Source organism: Hyperolius riggenbachi, chromosome 4, assembly GCF_040937935.1.
Source record: "Hyperolius riggenbachi isolate aHypRig1 chromosome 4, aHypRig1.pri, whole genome shotgun sequence".
Classification (NCBI taxonomy): Eukaryota; Metazoa; Chordata; class Amphibia; order Anura; family Hyperoliidae; genus Hyperolius; species Hyperolius riggenbachi.
In genome coordinates this window covers 290,316,567-290,342,092 of record NC_090649.1, presented here as the reverse complement: position 1 = coordinate 290,342,092, position 25,526 = coordinate 290,316,567, and the positions used below count along the sequence as shown (strand labels likewise).

The 25,526-nt window shown below is 43.8% G+C and overlaps 1 protein-coding gene across 2 annotated transcripts in view; it reads right to left on the bottom strand.

Annotated features, from left to right (window-relative positions):
* SMPDL3A (sphingomyelin phosphodiesterase acid like 3A) overlaps positions 1-25,526 on the bottom strand; it is an 86,235-nt gene that overhangs the window by 2,579 nt on the left and 58,130 nt on the right. For both annotated transcript variants that reach the window (XM_068231394.1, XM_068231396.1), the window contains 2 exons: positions 10,772-10,952; positions 7,641-7,765 (listed from right to left, as the gene is read on the bottom strand). In XM_068231394.1, the coding sequence (XP_068087495.1) occupies positions 7,641-7,765; positions 10,772-10,952 (306 nt within the window). The remainder of the gene's footprint in view (positions 1-7,640; positions 7,766-10,771; positions 10,953-25,526) is intronic.

The following is a 25,526-nucleotide window of genomic DNA, read 5'->3' as shown; positions in this document are numbered from 1 at the left end:
TTATTCTTTTTAGAATATAATAAAGATATTTGTATTTTTAAGTTTAATGTAAAAGGAGAACTACGGTAATCTTTACAAAATGGTGGAAAGAAACACTTTTTACTTGTGGCAACCAATCAATTAAAGGTTACAGAACAGTTTAATTGAAGTAATGGAAAGTACAATAATAATCTTCTACAGTGTAAGCACCTGCTTGAGGTCAAATAGGAAGACCTTCATGAAAAAAACATTCTTTGCACATTATGTATTTATTTCCTTAAAGTGTAAGTACATTCATATGCACGTAGTTAACAGACTAGCCAGTATTATCAGAACCATACGTTTTTTGTTCAAAGTGGTCTGAAACTCAGCAATTCTTCTTTGCCCTAAAAGATTCTTTACATCTTTATACCTACTATCACAAAACAAATTTGTAGCAGAACATCATTCAAACTGTTAAACACACCACTTTGCTCTGCACTGGAAAGCTCCTTCAGCTTAAAGGAATCATCAGGCGATTTTACAAAAATCTCCTTTACTCACCTGGGGCTTTCTCCAGCCCCTTGCAGCCGACTGTCCCACGCTGTCACCTCCGCTCTCTGCCACTGCTCCGCTGTCGCAGCACGGTGCAGAGGACAACCACGAGGTCGCCCTTACTCAGTGGCGTACCTAGGGCATTTGACACCCGGTGCTGGGTATTTAAAGACACCCCCCCCCCACACCCAAAAAATAGGAGAGAGTGCAGCATACTAAGGGCGCCAAGGTGGGTAATGCCAACCCCCCCCCCCCACACACACACACACACACACACACACACACCTGGGTCCCCTCCTTCCATGCTCTCCCCCCTCCAGATATGCGGCAGGCCCAGTGGGCAGGGAATACTTCACCTGACTCCTGCGTTCCAAGCGCTGCGTCACAGTCACTTGCCACAGGTCTCCGCCTTCAATGCCGCTCACTGTGCTTCCTGATTAGCTGAAGCACAGTGAGCGACATTGAAGGCGGAGACCTGTGGCACATGATGGTGACACAGCGCTCCAGCGCTTGGAACGCAGGAGTCAGGTGAAGTATATCCTGCATACCTGCAGCGGGGAGGAAGGGACCCAGGTGAGGGGGGGTCTGGTTCCCCCTTCTCTGGCCCTCCTTCTTGCGCTGCTTCCCATCCGACTCCCTTTAGCTCCCATTCAGAGCTGCCTAATAATAAAAGTGTTATACATACCTGGGGCTTCCTCCAGCCTCATTCGCACGGAACGCTCCTATGCCGCAATCCTCCGCTGCCCGCAGCTCCAGTACCTGGTCCCATAACTTCCTCCAGTCACGGTCAGTCTGTGCAAGAGAAGTGCGCTCTCTATGTATCTCTCTGGCAGCCGCTGGAGAGATACATAGAGCGCACTTCTCTTGTATCAGACTGGCTGCGACTGCAGGAAGTTATGGGACCAGGTACTGGAGCTGCAGGCAGCGGAGGATTGCGGCATAGGAGCGATCGGTGGGCATGGGGCTGGAGGAAGCTCAAGGTATGTTTAACACTTTTATTATCAGGCAGCTTTGGTACACTTTAATTGTCCTCAGGCCAGCTCACAATCTATAGAACCCAGCTTCTATAGTCAATATAGGAGAAAGCTGCCTGCCTGATCATCAGAGCAGCTCACAACAAGCCATTATAAAGCAAAACAATACAAATTTACCTTTCAGAGCAGGATTCTATGTGATTTTATAGGTCAGCTCAGCTTTCAGCTGTGAATCACTCCTTCTCAATGTAAATAACCCCCATGCCCTGCCTATAGACTGGCTTCCCTGCTCCCATCCCTCCTGTGACCCCATCCAACGCTGCCTAGCACAGTCCAGAGCACTGAGGATTCCTCCAGCTGATCACACTGATCAGCTTCCTCGTGGCTTCCAGGAGTGCTGTATGTATGCTGACAGGCTGTGTGAGCAGCAGGGAAAAGAAGGGGATTGCAGAACTGAGGACAGTGATGCAGGTCAGTTGGAGCACTTAATTACCTTCTCTCCATGCTGGCTGAGACTCGAACTTCGGGGCTGTGGGGGCGGAGTTTGCTTGGCTGTGTCTCTCACTTCTATTGGCTGGAGAGAGCTGACAGCCGGAAAAGAATGTTTCTGATTGGAGGGAGGGAGGAGAAGGAGGCGGCAGCACCCTGATATGTCTGTTGTTACTGTTCAGGCTTGCTGAACCACGCTGTAATAGCAGCAGCTATGCGATTGCTCACAAACCAATGCACAGACAAGATTAATTTCAGATGATTAGTTTAGATGGACGATTGGCAACCTTGCTTTGTGACACCCCCCTCCCTGTCAATCACCCGGGGCACCCCGCCCCCTTGCGCCCAATGGAAGGAACGCTACTGCCCTTACTGCGCCTGCATCAATCGCCGCTGTCAATCACAGCCACTTTCTCCATGGCTTACTGCGCAGGTGCAGTAGTTTTGCGCCTGCTCATTAAGCCGCAGACAACGTGGCTGTATTTGACATTTGACGCAGGCACAAGTAAGGGCGACCTCACAGTTGTCCTCTGCACCGTACGGCGACAGCGGGGCATCGGCGGAGAGTGAGGTGACAGTCGGCTGCAAGGGGCTGGAGAAAGCCCCAGGTGAGTAAAGCAGATTTTTGTAATATCTCCTGATGATACCTTTAAGATCTGCATCCAGAGAGGAGATAACATTTTTTGTTTACATTCTGATGTTGTTACATTGGGCCTGATGCTATTCCAAGTGATAAGTAGCTTGCAGATGCGAGTTACTTATCACCTTGCCATCGTACGAGGATTACCGGCAAATCCTATTGCCAGTTTCACTTGTGCAATGGCCGATCGTAAGGGAGCATTACTCAGGTGAAAGCCTGAGCGATGCTCCGTATTACCGTGCGATGGGGAGCGAGGTTTACCCTGTGGTGCTGTCCATCAGCACCACGGCCTCGCTCCCCACACATGTGCACAACTCGCCGAACATCTGTCGCTGCATCTGGGGGTCTCCTTTAATGCAGCGGCGATGACGTGCGTTAGCATGTTTAGACCTGTTTTCTGCACGTCTAAGCTAACGCTCATGTCGCTTCCTGGAAACATGCAAAGTGCAATAGGATAGGGTGTAAGGAACTTGCTGGCTGATAATATCGCCCAAGCGAGTTTTTTTAACACCCTGCCTAGGGCTAAATGCAATTGGATCAGGCGACTTTATTGTCGCCTGATTATCGGACTCACCAGCGTTTAACGCTGGCGAGTCTAACAATTGCATCAGGCCCATTGTGTGTAACAACTGAAAACAAGCTCTCTCTGCTTCAAGCATGCACACTGTTCAGAACAGCTCACTAGAATATTTTAATATATAATAAAAAGCAGCTTGAATAAAATGAAATGGCAGCTTTCAAAGCAAATAAACTGTACTTTGGGAACTTGTAATTTGTTAATGAACAATATTATTTGTGCACAAAAGCAAATATGGTAACTGTATGGGTAATAAAAAGTAGGAAAACACATTTTTTATTGAATGTTATGTCAGAGTTTCAGACCACTTTAATGGTAATTATGCTTCCATCTGCCCATATAACGATACTAATGAGACAGTGGTGATCTGGCTCTCTGTCTGATCTGTCTAAAGTGGGGTTTTTTTTTACAGATCCATGTTTTCATGTTTAACTAGTTAACCACCAAGGGTGCTTCCCCTTAAAGAGCCTCAGAGACGAAAGAAAGTACAGCTCTGATACTTACCAGGGGCTTCCTCCCGCCCCATAAACACGTCTAAGTCCCACACCGTCCTACCACGGTCTGCCATTCAGCCGCGGTGAGCTCCGTTACCAGGCTCAGTGACATCATTCCCGGTCTACTGCTCATGCGCGGGAGGTCTGTGCATGCGCAGTAGACCCTGACTGGCATCGACTGAGCCTGATAACGGAGCTCACCATAACTGAACGGCAGACCATGGGAGGATGGTGTGGGACTTAGACATGTTTTAGGGGTGGGAGAAAGCCCCAGGTAAGTATCAGAGCTGTACTTTCTGTTGTCTCTGAGTCTCTTTAAGGACAAGAGCAATTTTCTCCTTTCAGCGCTTCTCTCTTTCATTCGCCAATAACTTAATCACTACTTATCACAATGAAATTATCTATACCTTGGGGGGTTTTGCCACCAATTAGGCTTTCTTTGGGTGGTAAATTTCACCAAGAATTATTTTATTCTAAATGCACTTTAACGAGAATAATAAGAAACAAATTATTCATTATTTCTCATTTTTTGGCCATTAGAGTTTTAAACTAAAATGTTCTATTGTGGGAAAAACCCATACATTTTTCCCCATTTGTCCTGGTTATTACAATATTTAAAATATTTCTCTAGTACAATGTATGGTGACAAAATTTTATTTAGAAATACTATTTGGCCACTGGATGTCCTCCCCTCCTCTTATTCCTCTTGTGTACTGAACACCAGTACACAGAGGAAGTAATGTGTGTATGTATTACTGTACTTTTGTTTTTGTCAATGACCGCAGGCATCTCTTGCTGGCAATCATTGACACAGGCACCTTGATCGGTGAATGGGAACTGTGTTCCTATTCACTGATCTCCGTACTAACGGGCGGCGACGAGAACGTACGCAGGAGCGTGCAGGGAACCTGCACAGAGGCGATGTGGAGGAATATCTACAGTCAGAACCATAAATATTGGGACATCTACACAATTCTAACATTTTTGACTCTATACACAACCACAATGGATTTGAAATGAAACAAACATAATGTGCTTTAACTGCAGACTGTCAGCTTTAATTTGAGAGTATTTACATCCAAATCAGGTGAACGGTGTAGGAATTATAACAGTTTGCATATGTGCCTCCCACATGTTAAGGGAGCAAAAGTGATGGAACAGAATAAAAATCATAAATCAAACTTTCACTTTTTAATACTTGGTTGCAAATCCTTTGCAGTCATTTACAGCCTGAAGTCTGGAATGCATAGACATCACCAGATGCTGGGTTTCATCCCTGGTGATGCTCTCCCAGGCCTCTACTTGTTCTTGGGGCATTTTCCCTTCAGTTTTGTCTTCAGCAAGTGAAATGCATGCTCAATCAGATTCAGGTCAGGTGATTGACTTGGCCATTGCATAACATTCCTTTTCTTTCCCTTCAAAAACTCTTTGGTTGCTTTTGCAGTATGCTTTGGGTTATTGTCCATTTGCACCGTGAAGTGCCTTCCAATGAGTTCTGAAGCATCTGGCTGAATATGAGCAGATAAACACTTCTGGATTCATCCTGCTGCCTTTGTAAGCAGTCACATCATCAAATACAAGACAACCAGTTCCATTGGCAGCCATACATGCCCACGCTATGACACTACCACCACCATGCTTCAGTGATAATGTGGTATGCTTAGGATCATGAGCAGTTCTTTCCTTCATGCTCTTCTCTTCCCATCACTCTGTTATAAGTTAATCTTGGTCTCATCTGTCCATAGGATGTTGTTCCAGAACTGTGAAAGCTTTTTTTAGATGTCATTTGGCAAACTCTAATCTGGCCTTCCTGTTTTTGAGGCTCACCAATGGTTTACATCTTGTGGTGAACTCTCTGCATTCAATCTGGTGAAGTTTTTGCTTGATGATTGACTTGTATACACCTACCTCCTGGAAAGAGTTCTTTATCTGGCCAACTGTTGTGAAGGGTGTTTTCTTCACCAGGGAAAGAATTCTTCAGTCATCCATCACAGTTGTTTTCTGTGGTCTTCCAGGTCTTTTGGTGTTGCTAAGTTCACCAGTGCTTTCATTATTTTTAAGAATGTTCCAGACAGTTGTTTTGGCCACGTCTAATGTTTTTGCTATTTCTCTGATGAGTTTGTTTTGTCTTTTCAGCAAAATGATGGCTTGCTTCACTAATAGTGAAAGCTCTTTGGATCTCATCTAGAGAGTTGACAGCAACAGATTCCAAATGTAAATCGCACACTTGAAATGAACTCTGGACCTTTATCTGCTCATTGTAATTGTGATAATGAGGGAGTAACACACACCTGGCAATGGAACAGCTGAGAAGCCAACTGCCCCATTACTTTTGCTCTCTTAATAAGTGGGAGGCACATATGTAAACTGTGGTAATTCCTATACCGTTTACCTGATTTGGATGTAAATACCAAATTAATGCTGACAGTCTACAGTTAAAGCACATCATGTTCATTTCATTTCAAATCCGTTGTGGTAGTGTTTAGAGCCAAAAATGTTAGAATTGTGTCAATTTCCCAATATTTATGGACCTAACTATATGTCCCTGGGACTTCAGATGAAGTCCTGCAGGGTGTAGATATAGTGCACAAGATGCAGCAAGTAGTTAAAGGACACCTGAATTGAGAGAGATATGGAGGCTGGCATATGTATTTCCTTTTGAACATATTCAAACTTCCTGGCTATCCTGCTGATCTTCTGCCTCTAATAATTTTAGCCATAGACCCTGAACAAGCATGCAGATCAGATGTTTGAATGAAGTCTGACTGGAATAGCTGCATGCTTGTTTTAGGTGTTAAGACACTATGGGCTTGATTCACTAGTGTGCCCTAAGTGTTAGTGTACGCAAACCATGGCGTTAGGTGGTTTGCGCCCACACAGTTGAAACAATCCCGCTCACTAGCGCGGGTAAGTCGCACCTGATGCTTCGAAAATGACGCATCAGGTGCCCGTTAAGCAGCGCTGTGATGCGCCACTTCGGGGGCATCCGATGCGTCATTTTCGTCGCATCGGGTGCGACTTTTAAGGTCCAGCTGGTGCAATGTTATCGTCACACCGCGCACTAATATCTGTGCACCCGCAGTGCACGGGGCAGCACGCAAAGTAGGTTTGCGCACACTAGCGGCCAAAAAGGGCTTTTCACACCGGCGCTAACACTTAGCGCCGGTTAGTGAATCAAGACCTATGTATGAAAGATGGGCAGTTGCAAAGCAACTGTTATTTGTTAACTGGAAATAAATATGGCAGCCTCCATATTCCTCTCATTTCAGGTGTGCTTTACGATAGGAAATATGGACTCCGAGCCAGATCACCACCATTTTATGTTACTTACCCTCCGAGGATGGGAGTCAATGAGGAGGAGAAAAATAAAGTGATTGCTAATACAGTAACATTACATTGAAAAGTTAGATTGTTTATATTAGAAGCCTGACAACTGTAATGCTAAAGTAAGCAAGGATCAGGAGCACCCATTGGGCTTCATTCACTAAGACAAATAACATGCCTTATCCAAGTTAACATGCCTTGTCAGAGATGACATGACTTATCAAAGTTAACACGCCTTATCAGAGTAGCATAGTGAGCGCTACAAACTTATGCCTGCTAATTGGCAATGACGAGAGCTACACTCATCCTGCCCTGAGCCCCTGCGGGTTCGTAAAGCTCGCTATGCTACTCTGATAAGGCGTGTTAACTTTGATAAGGGCCTCAATTCACTAAGCTTAACTCCTGTCTTTAATAACTCTTCTGAGCTGTTTTATAGTTATCACCATGGTGATATAATTGTGATAACTGTAAAACAGCTCTGAAGAGTTATTAAAGACAGGAGTTAAGCTTAGTGAATTGAGGCCAATGTGTGTTATCTCTGATACGGCGTGTTAACTCAGATAAGGCATGCTATTTGTTTTAGTGAATCAAGCTCATTGGTTTTAGCAATGAAGTTAACTTGGACTCACCAGTAGAGAGTAAGAATGGGTGTCATACTGGTACAAACGGAAGCCTGGGTTGTTGGACTCCTTTTCTGATGCTGACTTAATTGGTGTTACAGCCGGTGCGACAAAGACAGATCCAATGGGTTTCTCTGTAATGTGCAATCAGTAGATACAGTGTTCATTCATTTATATTAAGTGCTATAGACAAAGGTTTGATTAAGGTTGTACAGTTGATTAGTTTAGCTCTTGCACTGTTTATCTTGTAAAGCAATGATATAGTCATTTGCAAAAAGTGATAAACTTCTATAAAGAGATAACTGACCAGCAATATACATCTTATTTATTGTGAAGAAATAACACAGAGTAACACAAGAGCATTAATCACATGGAGGCAGGGCTGATGCCTGATGAACCCATGAGTGCATTGTACTCCTCCTCTCTCCGCTGCTCTGTTGTGTGCTTCTCCTCATCCCTCTTCACCCCTCCATAACAACAGACATGTCACTACCCCCCCACCCCACCCTCACCACCTTCCCCTTTCTGGCTCCTACACACACACAAATCAAATTCATTCCCAGCATTTAGGTCAGGGGCCTTTTCCTGAAATCCATGTTCTTCAAGAAGGAGGTGAGGCTAATAGTCCCCCTTAATACTAGGGGGGTGGGACACCAGACGGATATTAAATAAAGGCACCCATGGAAAAGGGCTCTGGAAAAAGGTGATAGTAAAATATACGTAAAATTACCACTATTCTAATACTCAATTCATATCGTAAAATATTGGTGATATTTATCAATATTTTACTATGACCTAGTCCAACCCTACTCTCACACAGTACCCTCCCTCTAGTGACTCCTTGCCCTAAGACACCCTTGATGGTGTCTAACCCTAAGACCTCTTGATGGGGCCTAAACTTAAAGTGGTTTAAAACCCTGACATAATATTCAACAAAAACATGTTTTCCTTTTTATATGCCATACGGTTATCATATTTGCATTTGTGCATAAGTATTATTATTCATTTCGAAATTATAGGTTCCTGAAAGTATAGTTTTTTGCTTTGTGAGATGGTTTTATTCATTGCTGTATTGCAGCCAGACAAGCTTCAGTGTTTCTCTGTCTCCACCAGCTCTGCACAGTCAGAGAATGTGTCACATTCCTCACTTGATACATTTAAGTAAACAAAAGATTACATTCTCTAAAGTTCGGATGCGTCCACATTTCACTGCACTGAACTTTCAAGCTCTGTGTGTAACCCTTCAAATGCTGGTCAAGTAAAAAAAAAATGCTGGTTGCATATAATATGCTGTAAATAATGTTTTAGAGCAAAGATTAAATGCTGGGTTATATTCTGCTTTAAAGCGGAACTAAACTCAGAACTTCCTCTCTGCACTAAAAGATAAGCAACAGCATAATAACCACTAAAGAAAAAACATTTCTTCATTACAACTTATAGAAATCCAAAAGAGTTCCTACAGTGTTTACTTCCTGGGAGAACAGAAGTGGTTAACCTCCTGTGTTTACATTTTAGCCCAGAGCTATGGCACAACACAGCACAGTTTAGGCAGAGCTGCCAGCCCTCATTTACACTTGCTGATTACTTTCTGATAAGGGATAATTAGATAGGCTGTTCTCTGTAAACACAGTCAGAATTTCTCTGTATTTTTCCTTCTCTGCTGTGCAAGAGTTTAGATCCACTTTAACCCCTTTCCCCTGGTGGTGACTACCTTATCCCTCGTGGTGTTGCATAAGACCCCCCTAGTGTTGCATAACATTGGCCCCCCAGCTGTAGCCTAACCCTAAACCCCATTCTCCCCCAGTGATGCCTGACCTTAACACCGCCCCCCCCCCCAAAAAAAAAAAAACACTACAGACCCCCTCCCCACTCCTAGCACTGATTTTACTGGCAGAATACAGGAAACGCTGATGGGTGCACAACCATACTGACACATACCAATGTGGGCAACATAAAAACTTGAAAGTGGTTACAGGTACCCTTTAAGCATTGATATTAGTTTTTTTGTGAGCATTTTAAAATGGACAGTTTAGGATAGTGTTCCCCAATCCTGTCCTCAAGGCCCACCAACAGTACATGTTTTGAAGGAAACCACAATCATGCACAGGTGAGGTAATTAGTGTCTCAGCAGAGCTGATTAAAGAGACTCTGCAACAAAAAGTTCCCCTCGGGGGTACTCACCTCGAGAGGGGGAAGCCTCAGGGTCACAATGAGGCTTTCCCCACCCCTGCATGCAATCCAGCGCTGGCTCTCCCGAAGTCTCCTGCAATGCTGGCTCGACAAGCCTGAAAAGCTACATTTATTTACCTTCCCTGGCTCCGGAGGGAGGCTGTTGCGGCTCTCGGCGCGGAGATAAGTTGAAAATAGCCGATCTCCATCGGGTCTGCTCTACTACGAAGGCGAAGGAGACTAGCGCCTGCGCAGGTGAGCGGCCTGACAGCGATCGACTATTTCCACCTATCTCAGAGTGGAGAGCCAATACTGCGCCTGCGCTGGAGCCGGGAAGGTAAATATTTACATCCCCGCCAGTATGGTCTGGGCCTGCACAGTACGCTCCTGGTGACATCAGCGGGAGCAAGGACATGGCAACGCAGGCGCAGTGGTCTTCAGACTTTAAAGTCTGAAATTCCAGAAGTGAACCAGAGGTGAGGCTGGAGCATCGGCGAGTGGCTGTGCGGGTACAGGATGTCTGCGGGGGACCATTAGACCATTAAGTTCAACTCATTTTCCTCCGACCCCCCCTACAGTATTCCTTTAAAGACCTCTGTGGATTTCCACTAAACATGCACTGTTGGTGGGCGTTGAGGACAGGGTTGGGGAACACTGGTTTAGCAGACTGCTTAGAAACCTACTTTGCAAGAAGTAAAACTATTCCTGTTGATAGCATCCCTGCTTGTTTTTGTTTTTCATTTTTTTTGCTGTGTTCCACTTCCTGGCCCTAGGACCTCCAGGGTTCATAGTAATGCAATGGAGGTCCTGGAAATGCTCCCAGCGGACACTCAGCAGCAAAATCTGCAAATAAGTTCTAATATCTTTCCAAAATTCAAAACCAAAATAATAAAAGGAAAACTGAATTTTAGAAAAGTTGCAGTGAAAAATACAGATAGATTTTTTTCTATGAAAACAAAAAAACAAATCACCTTTTTCATCCTGAAGAACCATGATACTGTCTCGGTGAGTATGTCCATAAAACTGTCCAGCAATAACGTCACTGTACGTGCGGAAGATCTTCACAAGCTTCTCGTTGAAATTGTTTCTCATTGCAGGAATCCACATAGTAAACGGTAGGAATCCAATGGGAACATGAGCAATTATGTACACCTGAGTGAAAACATTTTACCATAAAAGAGTGTAAAAAAAATAATTCATACCTACTTCATTTTTGAACAAATATTTTTATTTTCTCATTGTAACAAGCAGGTTTCTAATGTATGATAATAAGCCTATAACATGGCATTAGTCATCTTAAAGGGAACCAGAGAGGACGAAGAAAAGCTTGTATACATACCTGGGGATTCCTCCAGCCCCATACGCCTGGATCGCTCCCACGCCGCCGTCCTCCACTTGCTGGAACCACCGGTACCGGGTCCCGTCATTGCCGCGAGTCGGCAAGTCGGCCGGCGGACGCGGCCAATTCTCCGCATCACAGGGGGCTCCCTCCATACAGGTACGCGTGCGGCTGCCTACTGCGCAGCCGCATGCGTACGGGTATGGAGGGAGCCCCTGTGATGCGGACAAATGGCCGCGTCCGCCGGAAATGACGGGCCCGGTACCGGCGGATCCAGGAAGTGGAGGATGGCGGCGTGGGAGCGATTCAGGCTTATGGGGCTGGAGGAAGCCCCAGGTATGTATACAAGCTTTTTTCTATTTCAACATAGCATTTCTCTCTGGTTCCCTTTAAGGCTCATACACACGTCAGATTTTTCCAAACGACCGGTCGTTTGGACGTCAAATCATAAAACTGGATTTGAACCAGTCTTCTCAGGTGAACAACCGACCGTACACACACCCGATTTGACGTCCAAATGACCGGACGTTCAAACGACAACCAGTCGTTTGAAAAAATCTGACGTGTGTATGCACCTATAAACCAATGTTCATGTTTACTTCAGAAGTATTATGTAATTATAACAAGGAGTCACCAATCTGGTAATTAGCTCTTTTTATGTACCACTATTGCAGATACAAGCAATAAAGCTACTATACCTATTACATGTTGTTGCTTTCTTGCTTGTATCTGCTGTGATAATACATTAAGGCCTCTTTTCCACAGACTGTTGATTGGAAGTGAAACGCCTCTAAAACTCTCACAACTGCTCACTGCTGCCTGGTAACTGCTTGCTAAGCACACAGTTCAACAGTTCATGGGAAAGAGGCCTAAAAGAGCTGATCACCAGGGCAGCACGATGGCATAGTGGATAGCACTCTAGCCTTAAAGGGACACTTAAGTCAGGAATAAAAAAATGTACTTGCCTGGGGCTTCTACCAGCCCCCTGCAGCCGTCCCATGCCCTTGCAGTCACTCACAGAGCCTCTGGTCCCCCGGCGCCAGCTAGTTTCGTTTTCGCTGACAGGCCCTGACAGGGAGTCGGTGGGCTTTCTACGCCTGCGCAGGCCTCACCACACGTATCCTTCTTTATGTTCCCATCCTCAATAGCATCCTGCACAGGTGCAGGACGCTATTGTGGATGGGAACATGAAGAAAAATACACGTGGCCAGGCCTGTCAGAGAAAACGAAACTAGCTGGCGGCGGGGGACTGGAGGCTCTGTGAGTGACTGTGAGGGCACAGGACGGCTGGAGGGGACTGTTAGAAGCCCCAGGAAAGTAAAACTGATTTTTTATTCCTGGCTTAAGTGTCCCTTTAAAGCGCTGGGTCCCCGGTTTGAATTCCAGCCAGATCAACATCTGCATGGAGTTTTAATGTTCTCCCTGTGTCTGCGTAGGTTTCCTTTGGGCACTCTGGTTCCCTCCACATCCCAAAAACATACAGATAGTTAATTGATGTTGGTGCTATATAAATAATAATAATAATAAATAATAATTACCAGATTGGTGGTGCCAACTCTTTACTGATTACATAAATTGATCCTTGAGGGTACAAGGATAAAGTCTGGACATACCACGATTCACTTCTTTGCCATACAGGTGCTCCTGATCCTTGCTTACTTTAGGGTTATTATATACACGGTGTGCTCCTGTTACTCCTCCCTGCCCCACCACCATATAGCTGAGTGCTGGATATTGGCTATTGTGCTTATCTGAACATTAGGTATTGGCAATATTGAACAACTACCTGAATTGCAGTGCCTAAATGATACACATGCTAACAACGACACTGGGCACAGGCAGTCAAACTGTGTGCTCAGCAAGCAGTTACCAGGCAGAAGTGAGCAGTTACCAGGCAGCAACAAGCAGCTATCAGGCAGCAAGCAAGCAGTTGTGAGAGTTTGAGAGGCATTTCACTGCCTATCAAATGCCCATGGAAAATAGGCCTTAGTTGTGTGTTTAATTAGGAGGCTTAGGGAGAAGGATAGGGACAGGTTTGATTTAACAATTAGCATACCTCCCAACTTTTTGAGATGAAAAAAAGGGACACTTAAGCCACGCCTCTGTCACACCCCTGGTCACGCCCTGACCACACCTCTAGTCACGCATACCATAAAAATTTCATACGAAAAATATGTTGTTTTATAATTCAAACCACACTGGTCATTTCTATCCTGGTTAATTTTCCATCATAGTAACATTTTAAAACTAGTAATATATCAATTTAAAGGATGGGAATAAAGTTTAGAGTCAATCAAACACATTTTTAGTAGAGAAATATATATATTTATATAGAAAGGGGGACAAAGTCCTGAAAGAGGGACAAATGAGGGTGAAAGAGGGACAGAGGGACAGGGCTCCCAAAAAGGGACTGTCCCTCTGAAAAAGGGACAGTTAGGAGCTATGCAATTAGGACTAGAAAGCCAGAGATGGGTGTCAGGAAGTACTGTATGTGTTTGTTATGTTAGGTTTCTTCTATTTGCAGACACACATGGTAGATTATAGCTAAGAGGCTTTAGTTTTGCTTATCACACAAGCCTGTGCCCTTTACACATACACAGGGAGGAACCAACAAGTTGTACAAAACTGAATCCTTAATAATAGTAGTGAGACATCTAGTGGCTAAACTGCAATACTACATATTGCAACATCCTTTCTTTTTTAACTGTCAAAAGGTAAACACAACACAGTATATGTACAGTGCTGTGAAAAACTATTTGCCCCCTTCCTGATTTCTTATTCTTTTACATGTTTGTCACACTTAAATGTTTCTGCTCATCAAAAACTGTTAACTATTAGTCAAAGATAACATAATTGAACACAAAATGCAGTTTTAAATGATGGTTTTTATTATTTAGTGAGAAAAAAAACTCAAAACCTACATTGCCCTGTGTGAAAAAGAAATTGCCCCCTGAACCTAATAACTGGTTGGGCCACCCTTAGCTGCAATAACTGCAATCAAGTGTTTGAGATAACTTGCAACAAGTCTTTTACAGCGCTCTGGAGGAATTTTGGCCCACTCATCTTTGCAGAATTGTTGTAATTCAGCTTTATTTGAGGGTTTTCTAGCATGAACCACCTTTTTAAGGTCATGCCACAACATCTCAATAGGATTCAGGTCAGGACTTTGACTAGGCCACTCCAAAGTCTTCATTTTGTTTTTCTTCAGCCATTCAGAGGTGGATTTGCTGGTGTGTTTTGGGTCATTGTCCTGCTGCAGCACCCAAGATCGCTTCAGCTTGAGTTGATGAACAGATGGCCGGACATTCTCCTTCAGGATTTTTTGGTAGACAGTAGAATTCATGGTTCCTTCTATCACAGCAAGCCTTCCAGGTCCTGAAGCAGCAAAACAACCCCAGACCATCACACTACCACCACCATATTTTACTGTTGGTATGATGTTCTTTTGCTCAAATGCTGTGTTACTTCTACGCCAGATGTAACGGGACACGCACCTTCCAAAAAGTTCAACTTTTGTCTCGTCGGTCCACAAGGTATTTTACCAAAAGTCTCGGCAATCATTGAGATGTTTTTTAGCAACATCGAGACGAGCCTTAATGTTCTTTTTGCTTAAAAGTGGTTTGCACCTTGGATATCTGCCGTGCAGACCGTTTTTGTCCAGTCTCTTTCTTATGGTGGAGTCGTGAACACTGACCTTAATTGAGGCAAGTGAGGCCTGCAGTTCTTTAGATGTTGTCCTGGGGTCTTTTGTGGCCTCTCGGATGAGTTTTCTCTGCACTGTGGGGTAATTTTGGTCGGCCGGCCACACCTGGGAAGGTTCATCACTGTTCCATGTTTTTGCCATTTGTGGATAATTGCTCTCACTGTGGTTCGCTGAAGTCCCAAAGCTTTAGAAATGGCTTTATAACCTTTACCAGACTAATAGATCTCAATTACTTTTGTTCTCATTTGTTCCTGAATCTCTTTGGATCTTGGCATGATGTCTAGCTTATGAGGTGCTTTTGGTCTACTTCTCTGCGTCAGATAGCTCCTAATTAAGTGATTTCTTGATTGAAACAGGTGTGGCAGTAATCAGGCCTGGGGGTGACTACAGAAATTGAACTCAGGTGTAATAAACCACAGTAAAGTTATTTTTTAACAAGGGGGGCAATTACTTTTTCACACAGGGCCATGTAGATTTGGAGTTTTTTTTCTCACTAAATAATAAAAACCATCATTTAAAACTGCATTTTGTGTTCAATGATGTTATCTTTGACTAATAGTTAACGTTTTTTGATGAGCAGAAACATTGAAGTGTGACAAACATGCAAAAGAATAAGAAATCAGGAAGGGGGCAAATAGTTTTTCACAGCACTGTATATGTAGAAAATTCAACCAAAACTCTAGCTATACTGATCTGTCTAGAGAGTTTGTACATTAACCACTTGAGGACCTCAGTGTTAAACCCACCTAAAGACCGGGCTTTTTTTTTATTAAATTGCTTTAAGGCCAAGCTGCAGGGCCGTACAACACAGCACGTAAGCGAGTCCCCCCCCCCCCTTTCTCCCCACCAACAAAGCTCTCTGTTGGTGGGGTCTGATCGACTCCAGATGTTTGTTTGTTTGTGTGTGTTTGTTTATTTGGGTTTTTTTAATAAAAAGTGTGTTTTTTTATTTCTTTGTATACCCCCCTCCCTCCCTCCCCCCCGCCAGCCAATCCCCGTGATCAGCTGTCATAAGCTTCAGACTATGACAGCCGATCACCCCTGTGCCTCTGGAGGGGACAGCCGATCACCCCTGTGCCTCTGGAGGGGACAGCCGTGTCACATTCCTTAGAGTATGCGGGGCCGGGGGCGAGTGTCATATGTGGGACCTAGAGACATATACTGTCGAAACACACAAACACACACTCTGTATAGGTTAGATAGGTAGGTGCCCCGCAGTATAGGTTAGATAGGTAGCTGCCCTGCAGTATAGATTAGATAGGTAGGTGCCTGCAGTATAGGTTAGATAGGTAGGTGCCCCCGAGGTATAGATTAGATAGGTGCCTGAAGTGTAAAGTAGATAGGTAGGTGCCCCGCAGTATAGATTAGATAGGTAGGTGCCCCACAGTATAGATTAAGATTATAGGTGCCTGCAGTACAGATTAGATAGGTAGGTGCCCCGCAATATAGATTAGCTAGGTGCCTGCAGTATAGATTAGATGGATAGGTGCCCCACAGTATAGATTAGATGGATAGGTGCCCCGCAGTATAGATTAGATAGGTAGGTGCCCTGCAGTATAGATTAGATAGGTGCCTGCAGTATAGATTAGATAGGTAGGTTGGTGCCCCGCAGTATAGATTATAGGTGCCTGCAGTACAGATTAGATAGGTAGGTGTCCTGCAGTATAGATTAGATAGGTGCCTGCAGTATAGATTAGATAGGTAGGTTGGTGCCCCGCAGTATAGATTATAGGTGCCTGCAGTACATATTAGGTAGGTAGGTGTCCTGCAGAATAGATTAGATAGGTGCCTGCAGTATAGATTAGATAGGTAGGTTGGTGCCCCGTGTGGCGAACATTACGGAAAGTCGTGCGTAACGATTTTGGTATGGTCCGGCACCACTACTGTCAGTGCTGTGTAGCTGTACAATAAATGCCTTTCCTTTCTCTTTTCCCCCCTCTGAGAGCATTGCAGAGAGTACAGTAACCTTCCCCCCACATCCTGTGTCAGGTCAGCAAGGAGTTTCACGCCTGGCTGACCCCCTGCCGAGGACCATTTCCTGCTTCAGCCCTCTCCCAAAAGAAAGCCAGCTTGAACCAGTAAGATAAGAAGATTCCCTCCAAACTCATAGATTCAAACAAAGGAAACTTTAATTTATTAATAATTCAAAATGGGTTTGGCACAGAAAGAAAAAAACACATTTCCTGATACCTAGAAATCAGTTCTATCATTCACCGGAATTACAAATTTCTAGCTATAAGGAATCAGAGAAACCACTTTATCTGGCCTACGTAGAGCGAATGCGATAGACTAGGCATGTATAGCCTCGTTTAATACAGGGTCGCAGGCCGCTTATGAATATAGTCTCGGATTTGCGATGCGCCAATCTGGGGCGGAGTCACACAGATTATTAATAATTGGTACGTTTCTTGCTCTGAGTCTGAGCGTGGCAACCTGGCTGCCAGGAGATAACCCTGCCTTAAACACACCTACTTTCCAGGTAGTGACAGCCCGAAAACTCAGGTCCTATAAAAGTGGGGCGGGACCAAACCTGCCCAGTTCTCCAAATTTAATCGACCAGGAAAGTCCAGGCATGCGTTCCAAGGAGAACCGACGCATGCTGTGTTCAAGGACTCTTCACCTTAATGCCTACTTTTAAGCTGGACTCTTTTTCTTCATTCTTCAAATGGACTGCTCAGCTAACTAAGTAAGAACTTTATGATTTTATTCCTTTTTATTTTGAAGCTCTGTGTGTATAAGTTAATTGGTGTATATAACTGTATGTAATGCATTTTTGTTATTAAATGTTTTAAAAATCATTTAGCGGTTATGACCTGTTGCTGAACATACACATATCCTACCTATTCTCCTGAACTCGCTGCCCTGTGTTTAATAGAAGTATATATTTATAACCCGTATGGGTGAATCCGGCTCAGATAGTCCGATCTGACCCAGATTCCTGCATACCGCAAAGGGTTAATAGAGTGTTCTCGAAGTCCTAGTATAATTACAGTAGCGGGCTGTGTAACTCGCTTGGTGGCAGATCTTTGAATTGTATGTGTGAGGTGAATCCGTTGGCATCCGAACGCTCCCTCCGTGAGTCGGTTCATCAAATTGCAAACTCGGGTTACCCTTCGTGATGAACAAAATGACCGTGTGAGAGGATTTCTGACGCTGATCGATTGACCCCATCCACAGACCGGCCTTGCGGTCTGTGGCACCCCGCAGTATAGATTATAGGTGCCTGCAGTACAGATTAGATAGGTAGGTGCCCCGCAGTATAGATTAGATGGATAGGTGCCCCGCAGTATAGATTAGATAGGTGCCCTGCAGTATAGATCAGATAGGTAGGTGCCCCGCAGTACAGGTTAGATAGATAGGTGCCCCACAGTATAGATTAGATAGGTAGGTGCCCTGCAGTACAGGTTAGATAGGTAGGTTACTTGAGTAAAGGTGGCAAGTGGCTGCAGCGGTGGGGAGAGCGGGCACTTAAGTTAAAACTCAAATTTCACGAATTTAACAACGCCCCCCTGTGGTGACATGCGGTCACGTCATCACAGGGGGCGCTGTTACCAATACGTCAGATGCTGGGAGAGGAGAAGATGGAAGCTGCGATGATCAGCGGAAGAAATGTGAGTTGTAACAACTATGCCTGCTCTCCCCACTGCCGCAGAGGGTGCGAGGCCTCTTCAGGCGTGGGGCCTGGGGCGATCGCACCACTTGCCACCCCCAAAGGCCGGCTCTGGTTGGAGAAATAGTCCACAGTTACCAAGTACTCTTTGTTATTCCAGCTAAACAAATCTAGGCCTACTTTGGACCATGGCCTATCTGGAATTGCATATGGTTGCAAAGTTTCTTTTGCTTGTCAGACCATGATGCACATGTCACATTTTACAATCCATTGTTTTATTTGATCATTCATTCCTGGCCAGTAAACACATTCCCGTGCTCTGCGTAGACATCCTTCTACACCCATGTGAGTGGAGTGCAATCTCTCTAGTAGGCTCCTTCTCATTGATTCTGGTATAACTGCTCTTTCACCTTTAAATATGACACAATCCTGCACTGACAGTTCATCTCTTACATGGAAAAAGGGCAATACTTAAACTGATGCATGTTGTTTATATTTAGACCAGCCTTCTAATATGACATTTTTCAAAATCTGCAGTTTCTTGTCTTTTTCTGTATTGCTCTGTATTTCTTCTAACCGGTCTTTTGATACAGCTAAGTACTCACACATGTTAATATTCTCAATGTCTTTCCACCTTCTGCTCCAGTGGGTAAATAGGCTCTACTCAGCGTATCTGCAATAAGTAAATCTTTTTCTGGGCAGTAGCTGATGTCAAAATCATATTTCTGTAGTTGAAGAAGCATGCGCTGCAGTCGTTTGGGTGCATTTAATAGCGGCTTCTTTGTAATACTCTCCAGAGGCTTATGATCTGAATGCACTTGTACCTGTCATCCATAGGTATATTGGTGAATTTTTTCCATCCCAAATAGCACTGCCAGTAGTTCTTTCTCAATCTGTGCATAAGCCTGTTCTGTAGGTGTGAGAGCTCTGCTTGCAAAAGCAATAGGCTGTTTTCTCTGCATTAATGTAGCTCCAAGGCCTATTTCTGAAGCATCACATTGCAATACCACAGCTTCCTCTGGGTTAAAGTATTTAAAGGGAACCTTAACTGAACGCAGGGTAAAGAGTTTTACTTACCTGGGGCTATTACCAGCCCCCTGCAGCAGTCCCGTGCCCTCGGCGCCGCTCTGGAATCCTCTGGTCCCCCGCTGTCACTTAGTTTCGTTTTTGACGACTCACCAGTCGCCGGCCGCCATGCGTATTATTGGACGCATTCACTAATGCAATTAGCGCTATTGTGGACCGCAACGCGTACAATACGCGTTGCCGCATATCTACGCGTGCGGAATGCGGCAACGCGTATTTTTGTACGCGTTGCGGTCCGCAATAGCGCTAATTGCATTGGTGAATCCGTCCAATAATACGCATGGCGGCCGGCGACTGGTGAGTCGTCAAAAACGAAACTAAGTGACAGCGGAGGACCAGAGGATTCCAGAGCGGCGCCGAGGGCACGGGACTGCTGCAGGGGGCTGGTAATAGCCCCAGGTAAGTAAAACTCTTTACCTCCCGTTCAGTTAAGGTTCCCTTTTAAGGGTGGCTGTGTCTGCAATCGCTTTTTTCACCTCTTGGAATGCAGTCACCTGTACATCTGTCCATTACCAGAGTACATCTTTATGGGTTAACTGTCTCAACGGCTCACACATGTCTGAGAGTGAGCGATGCTTACAGAATTTAGAAAGGTTATTGACCATACCCAGGAACCGCAGTACTCCTCGTACATCTGTAGGTGTAGGCATTTCTTGTACAGCCTTTACTTTTTCAGGATCTACTTTCAAACCATTTGAGGTTAGCAGACGTCCAATGTATGGAATTTCAGGCATTTTCATTCTGAATTTTTCCAAATTTAGTTTAATTTGCTTCTCTCTACACCTGTTCAAGAATTGTATCATCTTCTGATCATGATCTTTTATTGCTGATTCCTTGTCATCGCCTTCCCCAACTATCAGTATATCATCTGCTATTGTTTTTATTCTTGGGAGTCCTTCTAAAGGTCCATACACACGTCGGATCGCTCAAGACCAGTCTTATCAGCTGAACGACGGACTGTACACATGCCCGATTTGACGTGCGGACGACTGGACGATGGGGCATCCAAACGACGGGTCGTTTTAAAAAAATCCGACGTGTGTATGGGCCTTAAGGCTTGATTTAACTTTTGTTGAGAGACTCCTGGAGCCGGACTGGCTCCCATGGGCAATCTCAGCCCCCGATAACGCCCAAATGGAGTTGAAAATGTTGTCAAGTAACTTGATTGCTCATCTAATTTCACATGCCAGAATCCATTTTTAACATAACATACTGAAAAAATCCTAGCTTTTGACAAATCAGGCAAAATGTCTTCTATTATAGGCATGGGGTAATGGTTTCTCTTCAGTGCTCTATTCAGAGGTTTGGGGTCTATGCATATTCTTAGTTTGTCTGAGGGGTTCTTTACAATCACTAAACTGCTTATCCAGTCTGTACTTTCATGTACTGGTGCGATTATGTGTCTGGACTGTAGATCTTTTAGCTCATCCTTTAGTGTTTGCATTAAAGATACAGGTACTCTTCTGGTTGATAATCTAGAGGGCTGTATTGACGAGTCTATTTCAAACTTGTATGTGCCTTCCAGGCAACCATCACCCTCAAAGAGATCTGCATAATGTGTCCGTACAAACTGTAAATCCAGATTACCACTTGTCTTTTGCTCCAACATGCTGGTTAGCTGGGAGACATCCAGAGACATAATGTTGTGAGACTGTACTTTTATCAAGTCCATAGCCTGAACTGCTTTTACTCCCAACAGGGGACTGTGATCTCCATTATTTACCACAATAAATTAAAGCCTATAACTTTCCCTATTACATGGGTTCCTTATCTTCAGTCTGCATGTACCCATGGGTTTCAGGGTGGTTTTATTATACATCATTGATACTTGATCTGTAGGCTGAATTGTTACTTGTGTGTTAATTAGAGTATAAGGAATAACATTGCACCTTGCTCCACAGTCCAGCTGAAATCTGACTGGTCTCTCATCCAGCAAGAAAGTTGCAAAAAGTTGTTTTGCATCCTTATATTCATGTTGCTTTACCATATTAACACTCTCTGCTGCTGGCTGTAGTTGTATCCACCACAAGTCTTCAGCACTGTCAGAGTCTATGTTCTGTGTCACTGTGTTTACTGGTCTCTGTTTTAGTATTTTCTGTCTGCACTGAGTGGCAAAATGATTCTTTTTTTCCACAGGATTTGCACAACTGTCCATATGCTGGGCACTTCTCCTTATCTCTCTCGTCTTCTTCCACACTATTTACACTGTATGGTGCTTTCTGGAAACTTCTGACTCCTGTGTGTGACTGATACAGCATGCACACCAATATCAGCTGAACTTTCAATCATCTTTAGGCTGTCTTTTGTGAGCTGAGAGGCTCTGCATATCTTAATACATTTCTCTAGATCTAGATTTTCCTCTCTCAGTAATCTCTCTCTCAGGTGAGAGTCCTGGATTCCACATACCATCCTGTCTCTGATTAGAGAGTCTTTGAGATCACCGAACTCACAGCTTGCTGCTAGTATTTTCAGTTCTGTAACATAGCTGTCTATGGTTTCTCCAGTCTCCTGATTTATTTAAAAAAATTTAAATCTTTCCACAGTTTCATTCTTTTTAGGGTCACATTGTTTATCAAACATCTGAATAATGTCTTTCACAGTCATATTCTCAACGGCTCACACATGTCTGAGAGTGAGCGATGCTTACAGAATTTAGAAAGGTTATTGACCATACCCAGGAACCGCAGTACTCCTCGTACATCTGTAGGTGTAGGCATTTCTTGTACAGCCTTTACTTTTTCAGGATCTACTTTCAAACCATTTGAGGTTAGCAGACGTCCAATGTATGGAATTTCAGGCATTTTCATTCTGAATTTTTCCAAATTTAGTTTAATTTGCTTCTCTCTACACCTGTTCAAGAATTGTATCATCTTCTGATCATGATCTTTCATTGCTGATTCCTTGTCATCGCCTTCCCCAACTATCAGTATATCATCTGCTATTGTTTTTATTCTTGGGAGTCCTTCTAAAGGTCCATACACACGTCGGATCGCTCAAGACCAGTCTTATCAGCTGAACGACGGACTGTACACATGCCCGATTTGACGTGCGGACGACTGGACGATGGGGCATCCAAACGACGGGTCGTTTTAAAAAAATCCGACGTGTGTATGGGCCTTAAGGCTTGATTTAACTTTTGTTGAGAGACTCCTGGAGCCGGACTGGCTCCCATGGGCAATCTCAGCCCCCGATAACGCCCAAATGGAGTTGAAAATGTTGTCAAGTAACTTGATTGCTCATCTAATTTCACATGCCAGAATCCATTTTTAACATAACATACTGAAAAAATCCTAGCTTTTGACAAATCAGGCAAAATGTCTTCTATTATAGGCATGGGGTAATGGTTTCTCTTCAGTGCTCTATTCAGAGGTTTGGGGTCTATGCATATTCTTAGTTTGTCTGAGGGGTTCTTTACAATCACTAAACTGCTTATCCAGTCTGTACTTTCATGTACTGGTGCGATTATGTGTCTGGACTGTAGATCTTTTAGCTCATCCTTTAGTGTTTGCATTAAAGATACAGGTACTCTTCTGGTTGATAATCTAGAGGGCTGTATTGACGAGTCTATTTCAAACTTGTATGTGCCTTCCAGGCAACCATCACCCTCAAAGAGATCTGCATAATGTGTCCGTACAAACTGTAAATCCAGATTACCACTTGTCTTTTGCTCCAACATGCTGGTTAGCTGGGAGACATCCAGAGACATAATGTTGTGAGACTGTACTTTTATCAAGTCCATAGCCTGAACTGCTTTTACTCCCAACAGGGGACTGTGATCTCCATTATTTACCACAATAAATTAAAGCCTATAACTTTCCCTATTACATGGGTTCCTTATCTTCAGTCTGCATGTACCCATGGGTTTCAGGGTGGTTTTATTATACATCATTGATACTTGATCTGTAGGCTGAATTGTTACTTGTGTGTTAATTAGAGTATAAGGAATAACATTGCACCTTGCTCCACAGTCCAGCTGAAATCTGACTGGTCTCTCATCCAGCAAGAAAGTTGCAAAAAGTTGTTTTGCATCCTTATATTCATGTTGCTTTACCATATTAACACTCTCTGCTGCTGGCTGTAGTTGTATCCACCACAAGTCTTCAGCACTGTCAGAGTCTATGTTCTGTGTCACTGTGTTTACTGGTCTCTGTTTTAGTATTTTCTGTCTGCACTGAGTGGCAAAATGATTCTTTTTTTCCACAGGATTTGCACAACTGTCCATATGCTGGGCACTTCTCCTTATCTCTCTCGTCTTCTTCCACACTATTTACACTGTATGGTGCTTTCTGGAAACTTCTGACTCCTGTGTGTGACTGATACAGCATGCACACCAATATCAGCTGAACTTTCAATCATCTTTAGGCTGTCTTTTGTGAGCTGAGAGGCTCTGCATATCTTAATACATTTCTCTAGATCTAGATTTTCCTCTCTCAGTAATCTCTCTCTCAGGTGAGAGTCCTGGATTCCACATACCATCCTGTCTCTGATTAGAGAGTCTTTGAGATCACCGAACTCACAGCTTGCTGCTAGTATTTTCAGTTCTGTAACATAGCTGTCTATGGTTTCTCCAGTCTCCTGATTTATTTAAAAAAATTTAAATCTTTCCACAGTTTCATTCTTTTTAGGGTCACATTGTTTATCAAACATCTGAATAATGTCTTTCACAGTCATATTCTCAACGGCTCACACATGTCTGAGAGTGAGCGATGCTTACAGAATTTAGAAAGGTTATTGACCATACCCAGGAACCGCAGTACTCCTCGTACATCTGTAGGTGTAGGCATTTCTTGTACAGCCTTTACTTTTTCAGGATCTACTTTCAAACCATTTGAGGTTAGCAGACGTCCAATGTATGGAATTTCAGGCATTTTCATTCTGAATTTTTCCAAATTTAGTTTAATTTGCTTCTCTCTACACCTGTTCAAGAATTGTATCATCTTCTGATCATGATCTTTCATTGCTGATTCCTTGTCATCGCCTTCCCCAACTATCAGTATATCATCTGCTATTGTTTTTATTCTTGGGAGTCCTTCTAAAGGTCCATACACACGTCGGATCGCTCAAGACCAGTCTTATCAGCTGAACGACGGACTGTACACATGCCCGATTTGACGTGCGGATGACTGGACGATGGGGCATCCAAACGACGGGTCGTTTTAAAAAAATCCGACGTGTGTATGGGCCTTAAGGCTTGATTTAACTTTTGTTGAAAGACTCCTGGAGCGGGACTGGCTCCCATGGGCAATCTCAGCCCCCGATAACGCCCAAATGGAGTTGAAAATGTTGTCAAGTAACTTGATTGCTCATCTAATTTCACATGCCAGAATCCATTTTTAACATAACATACTGAAAAAATCCTAGCTTTTGACAAATCAGGCAAAATGTCTTCTATTATAGGCATGGGGTAATGGTTTCTCTTCAGTGCTCTATTCAGAGGTTTGGGGTCTATGCATATTCTTAGTTTGTCTGAGGGGTTCTTTACAATCACTAAACTGCTTATCCAGTCTGTACTTTCATGTACTGGTGCGATTATGTGTCTGGACTGTAGATCTTTTAGCTCATCCTTTAGTGTTTGCATTAAAGATACAGGTACTCTTCTGGTTGATAATCTAGAGGGCTGTATTGACGAGTCTATTTCAAACTTGTATGTGCCTTCCAGGCAACCATCACCCTCAAAGAGATCTGCATAATGTGTCCGTACAAACTGTAAATCCAGATTACCACTTGTCTTTTGCTCCAACATGCTGGTTAGCTGGGAGACATCCAGAGACATAATGTTGTGAGACTGTACTTTTATCAAGTCCATAGCCTGAACTGCTTTTACTCCCAACAGGGGACTGTGATCTCCATTATTTACCACAATAAATTAAAGCCTATAACTTTCCCTATTACATGGGTTCCTTATCTTCAGTCTGCATGTACCCATGGGTTTCAGGGTGGTTTTATTATACATCATTGATACTTGATCTGTAGGCTGAATTGTTACTT